The 15,996-nt window shown below is 36.0% G+C and overlaps 1 protein-coding gene across 30 annotated transcripts in view; it reads left to right on the top strand.

Annotated features, from left to right (window-relative positions):
- Positions 1-15,996, top strand: part of CCDC7 (coiled-coil domain containing 7) — a 459,676-nt gene that overhangs the window by 94,114 nt on the left and 349,566 nt on the right. For all 30 annotated transcript variants that reach the window (XM_063710186.1, XM_063710188.1, XM_063710189.1 and 27 more), the window contains 2 exons: positions 396-426; positions 863-952. In XM_063710186.1, coding sequence (XP_063566256.1) covers positions 396-426; positions 863-952 — 121 coding nt within the window. The remainder of the gene's footprint in view (positions 1-395; positions 427-862; positions 953-15,996) is intronic.

The raw sequence follows: 15,996 nt of genomic DNA, 5'->3' as shown, positions 1-15,996 counted from the left end.
GTGTGTTAGGTGGGAATTGAACAATGAGAACACATGGACACAGGAAGGGGAACATCACACACCGGGGACTGTTATGGGGTGGGGGGAGCGGGGAGGGATAGCATTAGGAGATATACCTAATGCTAAATGACGAGTTAATGGGTGCAGCACACCAACATGGCACATGTTTGTTATATATGTAACAAACCTGCACGTTGTGCACATGTACCCTAAAACTTAAAGTATAATAATAATAAAATAAATAATAAAAAAAAGAAAAAGTGGGACGCAAGGGAGGGCAGAATAAAACAGCAGCAACTAATTACTGAATACCAAAAGAAAAAAAATGTGTGTGTTTCATAAATTAAAATATAAATGTACAATTATAAACACACTTTTTTTGGTTTATTTTTCAGAGCTGTAAATGATCAAGTTTTGTTAGATGCTGTAAGTATAGTACTCTCAATTTGAAATTACACTTTGTCCTTGAGTTCTTAACAGATTCTAGAAATTGTCAGGATACATAATCCTATATAAAGATCCAATCCTTACTTAGTTTATTTAAGAGATTTGTATGCATATGTGAACTGGAAAGCCTTGTCTATTTTGTTCATTTTACTCTCATTATCACTCAGAAACACTTCACTTCTGAAATACTAAACTGTAATATCCTACAGTCATCTGAATAGTTCCAGTCCTTGACACTTGTAGATCTTTTATGTCTTTCAGCTCCAATTATTGTGTCACTCTACAGACTGATATCAATGTTTCATTCTTGTCATGAGTTAATGAATACTTTCTTACCTTAATAATTAAATATCTGAATAACCTTTCTACATTGAGAGTTTTACTCTTCATTATTACTAAAGTTATTTGTTTTTAGGAATACAAACAGATGCAACGTGATTTTCAGTTGTTATCAGAAGAGAAGTTGGTGCTGGAAAATGAACTACAAAAGTTGAAGGACAAAGAGGTTGGAAAAATTTTAGTGTTTGAAAATGGCGTACACCTAAAAAGACTTATTATGTTAGGATAGAAATCAAAGAGCTATTTAAATGTTATATAATATATTTTTGATATTAATAATTTGTAGCAGCTATGTTTTAAAAATAAAATTATGCCATATTCTAAATTATATTAGGTGTCAAAACCAAAAGGATGCCATGAAAAAACAGATAAAATTTAAACATCTGAAAAGACATTTCTAGGCCAAATATTTAACTTTATTAAACTAACAGTAAATTAGTTTTCAAATGTATTGTAAATGCATTTTGTGGTATTTTCTACAATTATGTAATGTGTGTGTCCCAGTTCATTATACCAAATAAAGTAAATAGAAATAGAAATGCAAGGATAAAGGAAAATTTGTTTCCGCTTGTATTTTATTATTCTCTTTGCCATTGTTAGAGAGCTTACAAATTCGAACTACAGACAATAAAGTCAAATACATTAGAAGTGAACTTTTATTAACCACTTAAGAAATTAAGATATATGATTGAGGAAAAATACTAAATTTCAATAATGTTGGTTGCTTGATATTTCTTCCTTACTAGGGGAGGAAGCAGAAATCATACAGGAGATTTGCTGTTTGATCAGTTAGAGAAGGAGTAGTCTTACACAGGTGTCAAATATAAGATCAGGGCTGTCATATATGTTCAGTTTAGGAATAGTTTTCCTTTAGGTATCATGCCAAATAGGAATAGAACATTGGTACAAAAAAACTAAAAATAGTAAATTGTCATGTTGAAGAACTGAGTAGTCTGACCAAGTGTGAGAATTTTGTAGCATCCTAATCGCACACTGTTAGAGCCACATTGAAAAAACGCTGGAGCTTCTTAGATGGCTTGAGGATGTTGCAGCAGTTTCTGGTTTTGCTTCCTTGTGTTTCTTCAGGCGTTTTGTCTCTAATTCTGCTCTAGAGAGCAATGGTTTTTGCATGAACTTCAATATGTGATCTAGGATACAACAAGGTTTTCTTGTTTAATGCATAGAAACTTTGGTGCTCATTTGGTAGGTTAGACTCTTACCCATTCTTTAAAACATTTAAAAAAAATTTTTATTTTTGTGGGTACATAGTAGGTGTATATATTTATGGGGTACATGAGATATTTTGGTACAGGCATACAATGTGTAATAATCATATCATGGAAAATTTGGTATCCTCCTTAAGCACTTATCCTTTGTGTTGCAAATAATCCAATTATACTTTTTTAGTTATTCTTAAATGTACAATTAAATCACTATTGACTATTGTCCCCCTGTTGTGCTATCAAATACTAAGTCTTATTCATTCTTTCCAACTACATTTTTTGTACCCATTAACCATCCCCACCTCCTTCTCACACTCCAAGCGTCTGGTAACCATCCTTCTATTCTCTATCTCCATGAGCTCAATTGTTTTGATTTTTAACCCCCACAAATAAGTGAAAACATGCAATGTTTGTCTTTCTATGCCTGGCCTATTTCATTTAACATAATGACTTCCAGTTCCATCTATGTTGTTGCAAATGACACAATCTCCTTTTTTACGACTAAATAGTACTCCATCGTGTATGAGTATTACATTTTCTTTTTCCAGTCATACGTTGATGGACACAGAGGTTGCTTCCAAATCTTGGCTACTGAAAACAGACCTGCAACTAACATGGGAGTGCAGATATCTCTTTGATATTCTGATTTCCTATTTTTGGGATATATACATATCAATAGGATTGCTGGATTTTATGGTAGCTCTATTTTTAGTTTTTTGAGCAACCCCCAAACTGTTTTCCATAGTGGTTTTACTAATTCACATTCTCACCAACAGTGTATGAGGGTTCCCTTTTCTCCACATCATCCCCAGCATTTGTTATTGCCTGGCTTTTGAATAAAAGTCATTTTAACTGGGGCAAGATGATATTTCATTGTAGTTTTGATTTGCATTTCTCAGATGATCAGTGATGTTGAGGACCTTTTTATATGCCTATTTGCCATTTGTATGTCTTGTTTTGAGAAATGTCTATTCGAATCTTTTACCCATTTTAAAATTGGATTATTAGATTTTTTTTTCCTATGGAGTTGTTTGAGCTCCTTATATATTCTGATTGTTAATCCCTCATCAGATGGGTAGTTTGGAAATATTTTTTCTCATTTTGTGGGTTGTCTCTTCACTTTGTAGATTGTTTTCTTTGCTGTGCAGAAGCTTTTTAACTTGGTGTTATCCCATGGGTCCATTTATTTTTTGGTTACCTATACTTGTGGAGTATTACTCAAGAAATTTTTGCACAGACCAATATGCTAGAGAGTTTCTCCAATGTTTTCTTGGAGTAGTGTCATAGTTTGAGGTCATAGATTTAAGTCTTTAATCCATTTTGATATGATTTTTGTGTAAGGTGAGAGAGGGTTCAAGATTCATTCATCTGCATATAGCTATCCAGTTTCCCAGCAACATTTATTGAAGAGACTGTCTTTTCCCCCACTGTATGTTCTTGGCACCTTTCTTGAAAATGAGTTCATTGTAGGTGTGTGGAATTTCTTCTGGGTTCTCTTCTGTTCCATTGGTCTATGTGTTGGCTTTTTTGCAACTACCATGCTGTTTTGTTTACTGTAGCTCTGTAGTATAATTTAAAGTCAAATAATATAATTTCTTCAGTTTTATTTCTTTTGCTCAGGATAGCTTTGGCTATTCTGGGGCTTTTGCGATTTTATATAAATGTTAGGATTTGTTTTATATTTCTGTGAAGAATATCATTGATATTTTGACAGGGATTACACTGAATCTGTACATTGCTTTGGGTACTATGGACATTTTAACAATATTGATTCTTCCATCTATGAACATGGAATATCTCTCCATTTCAATTTCTTTCATCAGTGTTTTATAGTTATCCTTGTAGAGATCTTTCACTTCTTTGGTTAATACCTAGGTGTTTAATTTGTGGCCATTGTAAATGGGATTACTTGTTTGATTTCTTTTTCAGATTATTCACTGTTGGTATATAGAAATGTTACTGATTTTTGTATTTTGATTTGTATCCTGTAACTTTACTGAATTTATCAGTTCTAAGAATTTTTTTTTTTTTGGCCAGTCTTTAGATTTTTCCAAATATAAGATCATACCATACCATCTGCAAACAAGGATAATTTGACTTGTTCCTTTCCAATTTGGATGCCCTTTATTTCTTTCTCTTATCTGATTGCTCTAGTGAGAACTTCCAGTACTATGCTGAACAACAGTCATGACAGTGGGCATTCTTACCATGTTCCAGATCTTAGAGAAAAGGCTTTCAGTTTTTTCCCTTTCAGAGTGAAACTGGCTGTGGGTTTATCATATGTGGCTTTTATTATCATTGAGGTATGTTTCTTCTGTAGCCAGTTTTTAAAGGGTTTTTATCATGAAGGGATGTTGAACTTTATCAAATGCCTTTTCAGCATCAATTGAAATGATCACATGGTTTTTGTCTTTCAGTCTGTTAATATGATGTATCACATTGATTGATTTGCATATTGTGAATCCCACTTGGTCATGATGAATGATCCTTTTAATGTATTGGTGAATGTGTTTTGTTAGAGTTTTGTTGAGAATTCTTGCATCAATAGTCACCAGAAATAGTGGCATATAGGCCTTTCTTTTGAAGAGCTTTTGTCTAGATTTGATATCAGGGTAATGCTGGTCTTGTAGAATGAGTTTGGAAGTGTTCCCTCCTCTAGTATTTTTGGGGTGGTTTTAATAGGGTTGGTATTATTTCTTTAAATGCTAAAAATTCAGCAGTGAAGCCACTGGGTCCTGGGCTTTCCTTACTGGGAGACTTTTTATTATGGCTCTGATCTCGTTACTTTTTGTTGGTCAGTTCAGGTTTTGGATTTTTTCATGTTTCAATTTTGGTAGGTTACATGGGTCTAGAAATTTATTTCTTTTAGATTTTTCAATTCATTGATGTATAGTTGCTCATAGTAGCCACTAATGATTCTTTGAATTTCTGTGGTATCAGTTGTAATATCTCCTTTTTCATATCTGATTTTTATTTATTTCAGTCTTTCTCTTCTTTTCATAGTCTGACTAAAGGTTTGTCAATTTATTTATCTTTTCAAAACACCAACTTTTTGTTTCATTGATCTTTTGTATTGTTTTCTTCATCAGAAATTCATTTATGTCTGCTCTGATCTTTATTATTTCTTCTACTGATTTTGGGTTTGGTTTGCTGTTACTTTTCTAGTTTTTTTGTTGCTTCATTAGGTTATTTATGTGAAATTTTTCTTCTTTTTTGATGCAGGCACTTGTAGCTATGAAGTTTCCTCTTAGTACTGTTTTTGCTGTATCCCATAGGTTTTGGTATATTGTGTTTTCATTATTATTTCTTTCATGAATTTTTTCAGTTCCCTTCTTAATTTCTTCATTGACTGATTGGTCATTCAGGAGCATATTTTTTAATTTCCATATGTTTGCATAGTTTCCAAAATTCCTTTTGTTATTGATTTGTGGTTTTATTTCATTGTTGTCAGGGAAGATGCTTGATATTATTTCAGTTTTATTTGAATGTTTTAAGACTTGTTTTGTGACCTAACATATGGTATATCCTTGAAAATGATTCATGCACTGCAGAGAAAAATGTGTATTCTGCAACCGTTGGATGAAATGTTCTATAAATATCTGTTAGTTCCATTTGTTCTGTAGTACAGATTAAGTTTGATGTTTCTTTGTTGATTTTCTATCTCAGAGATCTTTCCAATGCTAAAAGTAGGGTGTTTGGCCAGGGGCAGTGGCTCATGCCTGTAATCCTAGCACTTTGGGAGGTTGAGGCAGGCAGATTGCCTGAGCTCAGGAGTTCAAAACCAGCCTGGACAACACGGTGAAACCCTGTCTCTACTAAAAAATACGAAAAAATTAGCTGGGCATGGTGGCAGGCACCCGTAGTCCCAGCTACTCGGGAGGCTGACACAGGAGAATTGCTTGAACCTGGGAGGCAGAGGTTGCAGTGAGCCGAGATTGCACTACTGCACACCAGCCTGGGTGACAGAGCGAGACGCCGTCTCCAAAAAAAAAAAAAAAAAAAAAAAAAAGTAGGGTGTTTAAGTCTCCAGCTATTATTGTATTGATATCTATCTTTCTCTTTAGCTCTAATAATATTTGCTTTACATATCTGGGTGTTCCAGTGTTGACTGCGTATATATTTACAATCATTATATACTCTTGCTGAATTGACCTCTTTATCATTATATAATGACCTTTTTTGTCTCTTGTTACAGTTTTTGTGTTGAAATCTATTTTGTCTTGTATAAGTAGAGTTACTCCTGCTTTTTTTTTTTGGTTTCCACTGGCATGGAATATCTTTTTCCATTCCTAAATTTTCTGTCTATGTGTCTCTTTATAGGTAAAGTATGTTTCTTGTAGGCAACAAATTATTGGTTCTTGTTTTTTTTTTAATCCATTCAGCCATCACATATCTTTTGATTAGAAAGTTTAGTCCATTTACATTCAGTGTTATTATTCATAAGTAGGGACTTGCTCCTGCCATTTTTTTTAATTTGTTTTCTGGTTGTTTTACAGCCTTATCTTTCTTCCTTCTTTTTTTTTTTTTTTTTTTTTTTTTTTAGTGAAGGTGACTTTGTCTGGTGGTTTGCTTTAATTTCTTGCTTTTTATTTTTTGTGTATTCCTTGCTTGTTTTTTGATTTGAGGTTACCATGAGGCTTGCAAGTACTATCTTATAACCCACAACTTTAAACTGATGACAACTTAACACTGATTGCATGAACAGAATACACGTGGAAAGAAAACTCATAAAAACTCTGCACTTTAATTTCATCCACTTGTTTGTTAATTGTTTTCTTTTTGTACTGTGTCTTGAAAAAAGCTGGTATAGTTATTCTTTTTGTTTGTTTTATCACTGAGTCTTTTTATTTAAGTCAAGAGTAGTTTACACACCACAGTTATGGTGTTACATGATTCTGTGTTTTCTTGTGTGCTTACTATTACCAGTGAGTTTTGTACCTTCAGATGATTTCTCATTGCTCGCTAACATCCGTTCCTTTCAGATAAAAGAATTTCCTTTAGCATCTCTTATGGGACAGGTCTGGTGTTGATAAAATCCCTCAACTTTTGTTTATATGGAAAGGTCTTTATTTCTCTGCAATGCTTAAAGAATATTTTTGCCAGCTATACTATTCTAGGGTAAAAGGTTTTTTCCTTCAGATCATTAAATATGGCATGCCACTTTCTCCTGGTCTGTAAGTTTTCCACTGAAAGTCTGCTGCCAGACATATTTGAAGTCTATTGTATGTTATTTGTTTCTTTTCTCTTGCTGCTTTTAGGATCCTTTCCTTATCCTTTATCTTTGGGAGTCTGACTGTTACGTACCTTGAGGTAGTCTTCTTTGGGTTATATTTTCTTGCTGGTCTATAACCTTGTACTGGAATGTTGATATATTTCTCTAGGTTTGGGAAGTTGTTTGATATTATCCCTTTGAATAAACTCTCTACCCCATCTCTTTCTCCTGTTCAAGGCCAATAACTCTTAAATTGCCCTCATGAGCCTGTTTTCTAGATCTTGTACGTGTGCTTCATTGTGTGTTTTTTTTTCTTTTGTCTCCTCTGTCTGAGTATTTTCAAATAGGGGGATGGGGGAGGGATAGCATTGGACAAATACCTAATGTAAATGACGAGTTAATGGGTGCAGCAAATCAACATGGCACATGTGTACATATGTAACAAACCTGCACGTTGTGCACATGCACCCTAGAACTTAAAGCATAATAAAAAAAAGAAAAGGAAAAAAAAACCCAAATAGCCTGTCTTTAAGCTCAATAATTGTTTCTCTTGCTTCATCAATTCTGCTATTAAGAGAGTCTGATGCATTCTTCAGCATGTCAATTGCATTTTTCAACTCCAGAATTTCTGCTTGATTCTTTTAAAATATTTTAATCTCTTTGTTAAATTTATCTGATAGAATTCTGAATTCCTTCTCTGTATTATCTTGAATTTGAGTTTTCTGAAAACAGCTATTTGAGTTCTCTTTCTGAAACGTCATATATCTCTGTTTCTCCAGGATTGGTTCTTCGTGCCTTATTTGGTTCATTTGGTGAGGTTATGTTTTCTTGGATGGTGTTGAAGCTTGTAGATGTTTATAAGGGTCTGGATTTTGAAGAGTTAGGTATTTATTATAGTCTTCACAGTCTGAGCTTGTTTGTGCCTGTCCTTCTTGTGAAGACTTTTGAAGTATTTGAAGGGACTTGGGCCCCAAGCCCAATAATGCTGTGTTTTTTGCAGACTCTTAGAGGTATCACCTTGATGGTCTTGGATAAGATCCAGAAGGATTCTCTGGATTACCAGGCAGGAACTTTTCTTTTTTTCCCTTACTTTCTCTCAGAGGAACAGAGTCTCTCTCTCTCTGCTGAGCCATCTGGAACTGGGGGTGTGTTGTGCAAGCACCCCTGTGGTCACCACCATTGAGACTGCGCCAGGTCAGACTTGAAGCCAGCACAGGACTGGGCCTTTCCCAAGGCCCTTTCCTTCAGGGTGGTGTGTTCCCCCAAGCCCTAAGTGTGTTCAGAGATGCTGGTTGGGAGGCAGGGATGAGAGTAAAAACCTTAGCATTTTACCTGATGTTTTCTGCTATGGCTAAGCTGGAACTCAACCCATGATACAAAGTTCTTCCCGCTCTTCCTTTGCCTTTGCAAAGGCAGAGAAGCCCCTCCCTGTGGCCACCACCACAAATGGGTCATGAGGGCTTCTGCCTGTACACACCGTTGATGCTGACTTAAAGCTCATGGTCTCTTCCTTCAGCTTGTAGTGAATGCTTCCAGGCCTGGGACTCACCCTTCAGGGCAGTGGGTTCACCTCTGGCCCAGGTAAGGTCCAGAAATATTGTCCAGAAGTCTCAGCCTGGGCTCAGGGACCCCAAGAGCCTGCTTGTTGTTCTACCCCACTGTGGTTGAGCTGATATCTAGGGTGCAGGACAAAGTCACCTTTACGTTTCCCCCTTATTTTCTCAAACAGAAGGAGTCTTTCACCATAGCCTCTATAGCTTGGAATGTCCTGAGTCACCCTTGAAGCCCCCATGTCTCAGAGCCCAGGCCCACAGTGTACTCTGTGCATATCACTGGTGGTTATTCAGGGCCCAGGGCTCTTTAGTCAGGAGGTGATGACTCCTGCTAGTACTGGGTCCTTCACTTCAAGGCAACATGCTCCCTTTTGGCCCAGGATGTGATTAGAAATGTCCAGGAGCGAGGGCCTGGAATAGTTGGCCTCATGACTCTCCTTGGTGCCCTATCCTACTGTACCTGAGCTGGTATCCAAGATGCAAGACAAAGTCCTCTTTACTCTTTGCTCTCTTCTCCTTAAGCAGGAGGGAGTCACTTTCGTTGCTGAGCTGCATTGCCTGGGGTTGGGGGAAGGGTGGCACAAGCATTCCCTTTGCCATACCAGGTGGTATCTTCGTAGGTCACGCGCCACCCAAGTTTACTGGCTTTAAGCCCAACCCTAGCCCTACAAATAGTCTATAAATTGCAGTCCATGTGTCCTAGACTGCCTTTCAAGTGTACCTGGGACCCCAGAGCCCTTCAGTCCATGATGTTGAGGATTGCCAAGAAGCTCAAGCTTGGCCACTAGTATGGTCAGTTCCCCTCTGGCAAGGGCTGGTGCAAATGCTCCCTCCATGTGTGAGTGCTGGCTGAGCCCAGCATGGCTTTATTCTCTGCTGTGACAGGGCAGCACTGGTTCATTGTAAAGTCCCCCCACTGTTGTGCTCTCCCTCCCCAAAGTGCACAGATTCTTTCTCCACCCCACATGGCTGCTGCACTGTGATAGCGGATGAATAGCATCAGCATTTAATACTGTTTCTTCTGACCTCCTCAATGCCTCTTTTGGCAATATGAAGTTAAAACGAGGAACTGTGATTGCTCACCTGATTTTTGGTTCTTGTGATGGTGCTTTCCTGTGTGTAGATAGTTGTTAAAATTTGGTGTTCCAACAGAGGGGACGAACACTGTAGACTTCTATTTTGCCATCTTGCCACCACCATTTTTGTCTCAGCCCGTGCACATCATTTCTGCTTCACTCTTCACTTAAGCTTTCAGTATTCTAAAATATATTAAAGTCTGCTGGACCACATTTCTAATACTATATAAATGTGAAATGTAGTCAATGAATGACTTTACCTTCTCTTGTTATAAATTACTTAAAGAATTTCTCATAATAATGTAGATGTGCGAAGGAGAACTGTGGAAGTAATTGTTATATCCACACAAGGGTAGTGACCAAGAAATCTGAGAAGTAGTCTGTTTTCAGAGAAGGAAATTTAACATGGCAATTGGTGAAATAGGATGGTGGGTAGAGAATAATGGTTATGGAATATGTCGAACACAGGATTTCTAATTTTTATTTTTATTTTTAATTTTTTTATTTATATAAATTTATGGGGTACAAGTGTAATATTGTTATATGCATAGACTGCATAGTGGTGAAGTCAGGACTTTTAAGTTCTCCATCACTCAAATAATGTATGTTAACATACCCATTAAATAATCTCTCATCATCTACCTCCCTGCCCACCCACTGACCCTTCCAAGTCATTCCTCACTCTAAGTCCATGTGTACACATTGTTTAGCTTCCACTTGTAAATTAGAATATGGGGTATTTGTCTTTCTGTGTCTGGCTTGTTTCACTTAATATAATGGCCTCCAGTTTCATCCATGTAGCTGCAAATGACAGGATTCCATCCTTTTTATGGCTGAATGGCTGAATAATATTCCACTGTGTATATGTAGCACGTTTCTTTTTTTTTCAAATTGTAATAGGTTTTTGGGGAACATGTTTTTGGTTACATGAATAGGTTCTTTAGTGGCGATTTCTGAGATTTTGGTGCATCCATCACCCAAGCAGTGTACACTGTACCCGATGTATATTTATCCCTCACCCCCCTCTCATCCTTTCCCCCGAATCCCCAACACCCATTGCATTATTCTTATGCCTTTGCATTCTCATAGCTCAGGTCCCACTTATGAGTGAGAGCATACGGTGTTTGGTTTTCAATTCCTGAGTTACTTCACTTAGAATAATGGTCTCCAAATCTATCCAGGTTGCTGTGAAAGACATTATTTCATTCCTTTTTATGGCTGAGTAGTATTCCATGGTATTCCATGGTATATGTATGTGTGTGTGTGTGTGTGTATATATATATATACACACACACATATATATACACATATATATACACACACATATATATGTATATATACATATATACGTATTTATATATACACACACATTATTCCATGGAATACTTTTATATATATATTTATATTTTCTTTATCCACTCATCGATTGATGGGCATTTGGGCTGGTTCCATATTTTTGCAGTTGCAAATCGTGCTGCTATAAACATGCATTTGCAAATATCTTTTTTGTATAATGACTTCTTTTCCTCTGGGTAGATACCCAGTCGTGGGATTGCTGGATCAAATGGTAGATCTGCTGTCTACTTGTAGTTTATTTTTATTTTATTTTATGTTATTATTTATTTATTTTTTTTGATATGGAGTCTTGCCCTGTCACCCAGGCTGGAGAGCAATGGTGCGGTCTCAGCTCACTGCAACCTCTGCTTCCTGGGTTCAAATGATTCTCCTGCCTTGACCTCCCAAGTAACTGGGGATTACAGGAACCCACTACCATGCCTGGCTAATTTTTGTATTTTTAGTAGAGATGGGGTTTCACATGTTGGCCAGGCTGATCTTGAGCTCCTGACCTCGTGATCTGTCTGCCTCGGCCTCCCAAAGTGCTGGGACTACAGGCATGAGCCACTGTGCCCAGCCTACTTGTAATTTTTAAAGGAATTGCCACACTGTTTTCCATAGCGGTTGTACTAGTTTACATTCCCACCAGCAGTGTAAAAGTGTACCCTTTTTACTATATCCACACCAACATCTATTATTTTTTGATTCTTTGATTATGGCCATTCTTGCAGGAGTAAGGTGGTATTGCATTGTAGTTTTGTATCGCATTTCCCTGATCGTTAGTGATGCTGAGCATTTTTTTCATGTTTATTGGCCATTTGTATATCTTCTTTTGAAAATTGTCTATTCATGTCCTTAGCCTGCTTTTTAGTGGGATTACTTGTTTTGTTCTTGCTAATTTGTTTCAGTTCCTTGTAGATTCTGGATATTAGTCTTTTGTCAGATGTATGGATTGTGAGAATTTTCTCCCATGCTGTGGGTTGTCTCTTTACTCCGTTGATTGTTTCTTTTCCTGTGCAGAAGGTTTTTAGTTTAATTAAGTCCCATCTATTTATCTTTGTTTTTGTTGCATTTGCTTTTGGGTTCTTGGTTATGAAGTCTTTGCCTAAGCCAACGTCTAGAAGGGTTTTTCCATGTTATCTTCTAGAATCTTTATGGTTTCAGGCCTTAGATTTAAGTCTTTGATCCATCTTGAGTTGATTTTTGTATAAGGTGAAAGATGAGGATCCAGTTTCATTCTCCTACATGAGGCTTGCCAATTATCCCAGCACCATTTGTTGAATAGGGTGTCCTTTCCCCACTTTATGTTTTTCTTTGCTTTGTCAAAGATCAGTTGACTATAAGTATTTGGCTTTATTTCTGGGTTCTCCATTTTGTACTGGTGGTCTATATGCCTGTTTTTATACCAGTACCACGCTATTTTGGTGACTATAGCCTTATAGAATAGTTTGAAGTCAGGCGATGTGATGCCTCCAGATTTCTTCTTTTTGCTTAGTCTTGCTTTGGCTATGTGGGCTCTTTTTTCATTCCACATGAATTTTAGGATTGTTTTTTCTAGTTCTGTGAAGAATGATGTTAGTATTTTTATGGGAATTGCATTGAGTTTGTAGATTGCTTTTGGCAGTATGGTCATACATACCTCAAAATAATAAAGGTCATTTATAACAAACCCACAGCTAACACTATACTGAATGGGGAAAAACTGAAGGCCTTTTGTCCAAGGAATGGAACAAGACAAGGATGCCTACTTTCACCACTTTTATTAAACACAACACTGTTTATGTTTTAAATGGGATGGTTTTCTTGATTTCTTTTTCAGTTAAGTGAAATGGTATATAATTGGTACTGATTTTTGTATATTGATTTTGTATCCTGCAACTTTATTGAATTTGTTCATCAGTTCTAACAGTTTTCTTGGGGGTTGACTCTAGGTTTTTCTAGGTATAAGGTTATATTATCTGTGAACAAGGCTAATTAGACTTCTTCCTTTACAATTTGGATTCCCTTTATTTCCTTTTGTTACCTAATTTTTCTGGCCAGGACTTCCAGTGTTATGTTTAATAAAAGTGGTGAAAGTTGACATCCTTGTCTTGTTCCAGTCCTTGGAGGAAAGACCTTCAATTTTTCCCCATTCAGTATAATGTTAGCTGTGGGTTTGTTATAGATGATCTTTATAATTTTGAGTTATGTTCCATCTATACCTATTTTGATGAGGGTTTTTATTGTAAAGGATGTTGAAGTTTATCAAATGCTTTTTCAGCAGCTATTGAAATAAACATGGTTTTTCTTCTTGATTCTGTTAATATGATATATCATGTTTATTGATTTGTAAACATTGAACCATCTTTATGTTCCTGGGATGATGGATCTTACTTGATCATGGTGATTGATTCTTTTTTTTTGAGACAGAGTCTCATTCTGTCACCCAGGCTGGAGTGCAATGGTGTGATTTTGGTTCACTGCAGCTTTGGCCTCCTGGGCTCAAGCAATCCTTCCCCCTCAGCTTCCCTAGTAGCTGGAACCACAGGTGTGTGCCACCATGCCTGGCTATTGTTCTTTATTTTTTACAGAGATGAGGTCTCACTATGTTGCCCAGGCTTGTCTTGAACTCCTGGATGGAAGTGATCCTCCTACCTCAGCCTCCCAAAATGTTGGGATTATATATGTGAGCCACTGCACCTAGCCATAAATGATCTTTAAACGTATTGTTGAATTTGGTTTGTATTTTGTTGCAGATTTTTACATCTGTGTTCATCAGTCGTATGGGTGTGTAGTTTTCGTTTTTTGCTGTGTCTCTGTCTGGTTTTGATATCAAGGTAATGCTGGCCTTGTAGAATGCATTTGGAAGCACTCCCTTCTCTTCTACTTTTGAAGGATTTGAGTAGGATTGGTATTAGATCTTTAAATGTTCAGTAAAATCCAGCAGTGAAACCATCAGGTCCTGGGTTTAACTTTGTTGGGAGACTTTCTATTACACCTTGATCTTGTTACTTATTATTGGTTTGCTGATGTTTTCTATTTCTCCGTGGTTCAATCTTGGTAGGTTGAGTGTGTCCAGGAATTTATCTATTTCTTCTAGGTATTCCAATTTGTTGACTATTGTTGTTCATAGTAGTCTCTAGTAATTCTTTGTATTCTGAGGTCTCAGTTGTTATTTCTGCTTTTTAGCTTCTGATTTTATTTGTCTGGGTTTTTCTCTTTTTTCTTAGTCTAAAGGCTTATCAATGTTGTTTATCTTTTCAAAACATCAACTTTTTCTTTGTTGATTTTCTGCACATTTCTTAGTCTCAATATCATGTATTTCTGCTTTAATCTTCATTATTTCTTTTCTTCTACTTATTTTGGGTTTGATTTCTTTTTCCTTTTGTAGTTCCTTGAGGTTCATCATTAGGTTATTTGAAGTCTCTCTACCTTTTTCCTTAACATCGGCATTTATTGCTATAAATTTTCTTCTTAATGCCTTTGCCATATTCTATAAACTTTGGTTGTTGTATTCCCATTTTCATTTGTTTGAAGAAATTTTTAAGTGTCATTCTTAATTTCTTTATTGACCCATTGGTTGTTTAGGAACATGGTAACATCTATGTGTTTGTGTATTTTTTGAGGTTTTCCTTTTGTTAATTGATTTATAGTTTTATTCTATTTAAGTTACAAATTATACTTGATATGATTTCTATGTTTTGCATTTGTTAAGGTTTGTTTGGTAGCCTAAGATATGGTCTATCCTGGAGAATGCTCCAATATTGTTGAAAACAATGTGTATTCTGCGGCAGTTGGGCAACATGTTCTGTAAATGCCAGATAGGCCTATTACATTTTGTGTGTTGTTTAAAGTCCCTTACTGTTATTGTATTACAGTTTATCTCTCCCTTGAGATCTATACTTTAGTTAATGTTTGCTTTATATATCTGGGAGTTCTGTTGTTGGATGCACAGATATTTATAGTTGCTACATGCTCTTGCTGAATTGACCTCTATTATTATATAGTGACTTTGTCTCTTTTTGCAATCTTGGATTTATAGTCTATTTTATCTAAGTATAGCTACTCCTGCTCTTTTTTGGCTTCCAGTTACATGGAATATATTTCTCTACTCCATTCACTTTCAGGCTGTGTGTGTCTTTAGGGTTTCTTGGGAGCAGCGTATCATTGAGTCTTGTTTCTTTACTCATTCAGCCATTCTGTGGGTTTTAATTGAAGAATTGAGACCATTTACATTCACTGTTATTGTTTATAAGTAAGATCTTACTATGACCATTTTGATGCCTGTTTTCTGATTGTTTTGAGTCCTTCTTTTCTTTATTTCTTACTGTTTTCCTTTGTGGTTAAGTAATTTTTTATGATAATATGTTCTGATTTATTGCTTTTGACTTTTAGTGAATCTATTACATGTTTTTGTGATGTGGTTACCATTAGGCTTACAAAGAACATTGTATAGATATAACAAGTTGTTTTAAAGAGATGATAATTTATCTTTAATCCCAAATAAAAGAATAGAAACAAAGGAAACACATACACACACACACACAATTCTACACTTTAACTTCTCCCCCACATTTTGACTAAGTTGTCTCAATTTACGTATTTTATATTACCAATCTCTTAACAGGTTGCTGTAATATTTTTATTTTTGATAGACTTGTCTTTGGACTTCATAATAGATTTATGAGCAAATTGCACACCACAGTTGCAATATAGAGTATTTTGGGTTTCTTCATGTACTTAATTTTACCAAGGCGTTTTATACCTGGAAAAGTTTTTTTTTATTTTGCACATTGGTGTTTTGTTTTATTTTTTTTCAGATTGAAGAACTC

The sequence above is a fragment of the Gorilla gorilla genome, chromosome 8, assembly GCF_029281585.2.
Source record: "Gorilla gorilla gorilla isolate KB3781 chromosome 8, NHGRI_mGorGor1-v2.1_pri, whole genome shotgun sequence".
In the NCBI taxonomy this organism is placed as follows: domain Eukaryota; kingdom Metazoa; phylum Chordata; class Mammalia; order Primates; family Hominidae; genus Gorilla; species Gorilla gorilla.
Note: the sequence above shows the minus strand (reverse complement) of the source record. Positions and strands in the feature narration are given on the sequence as shown.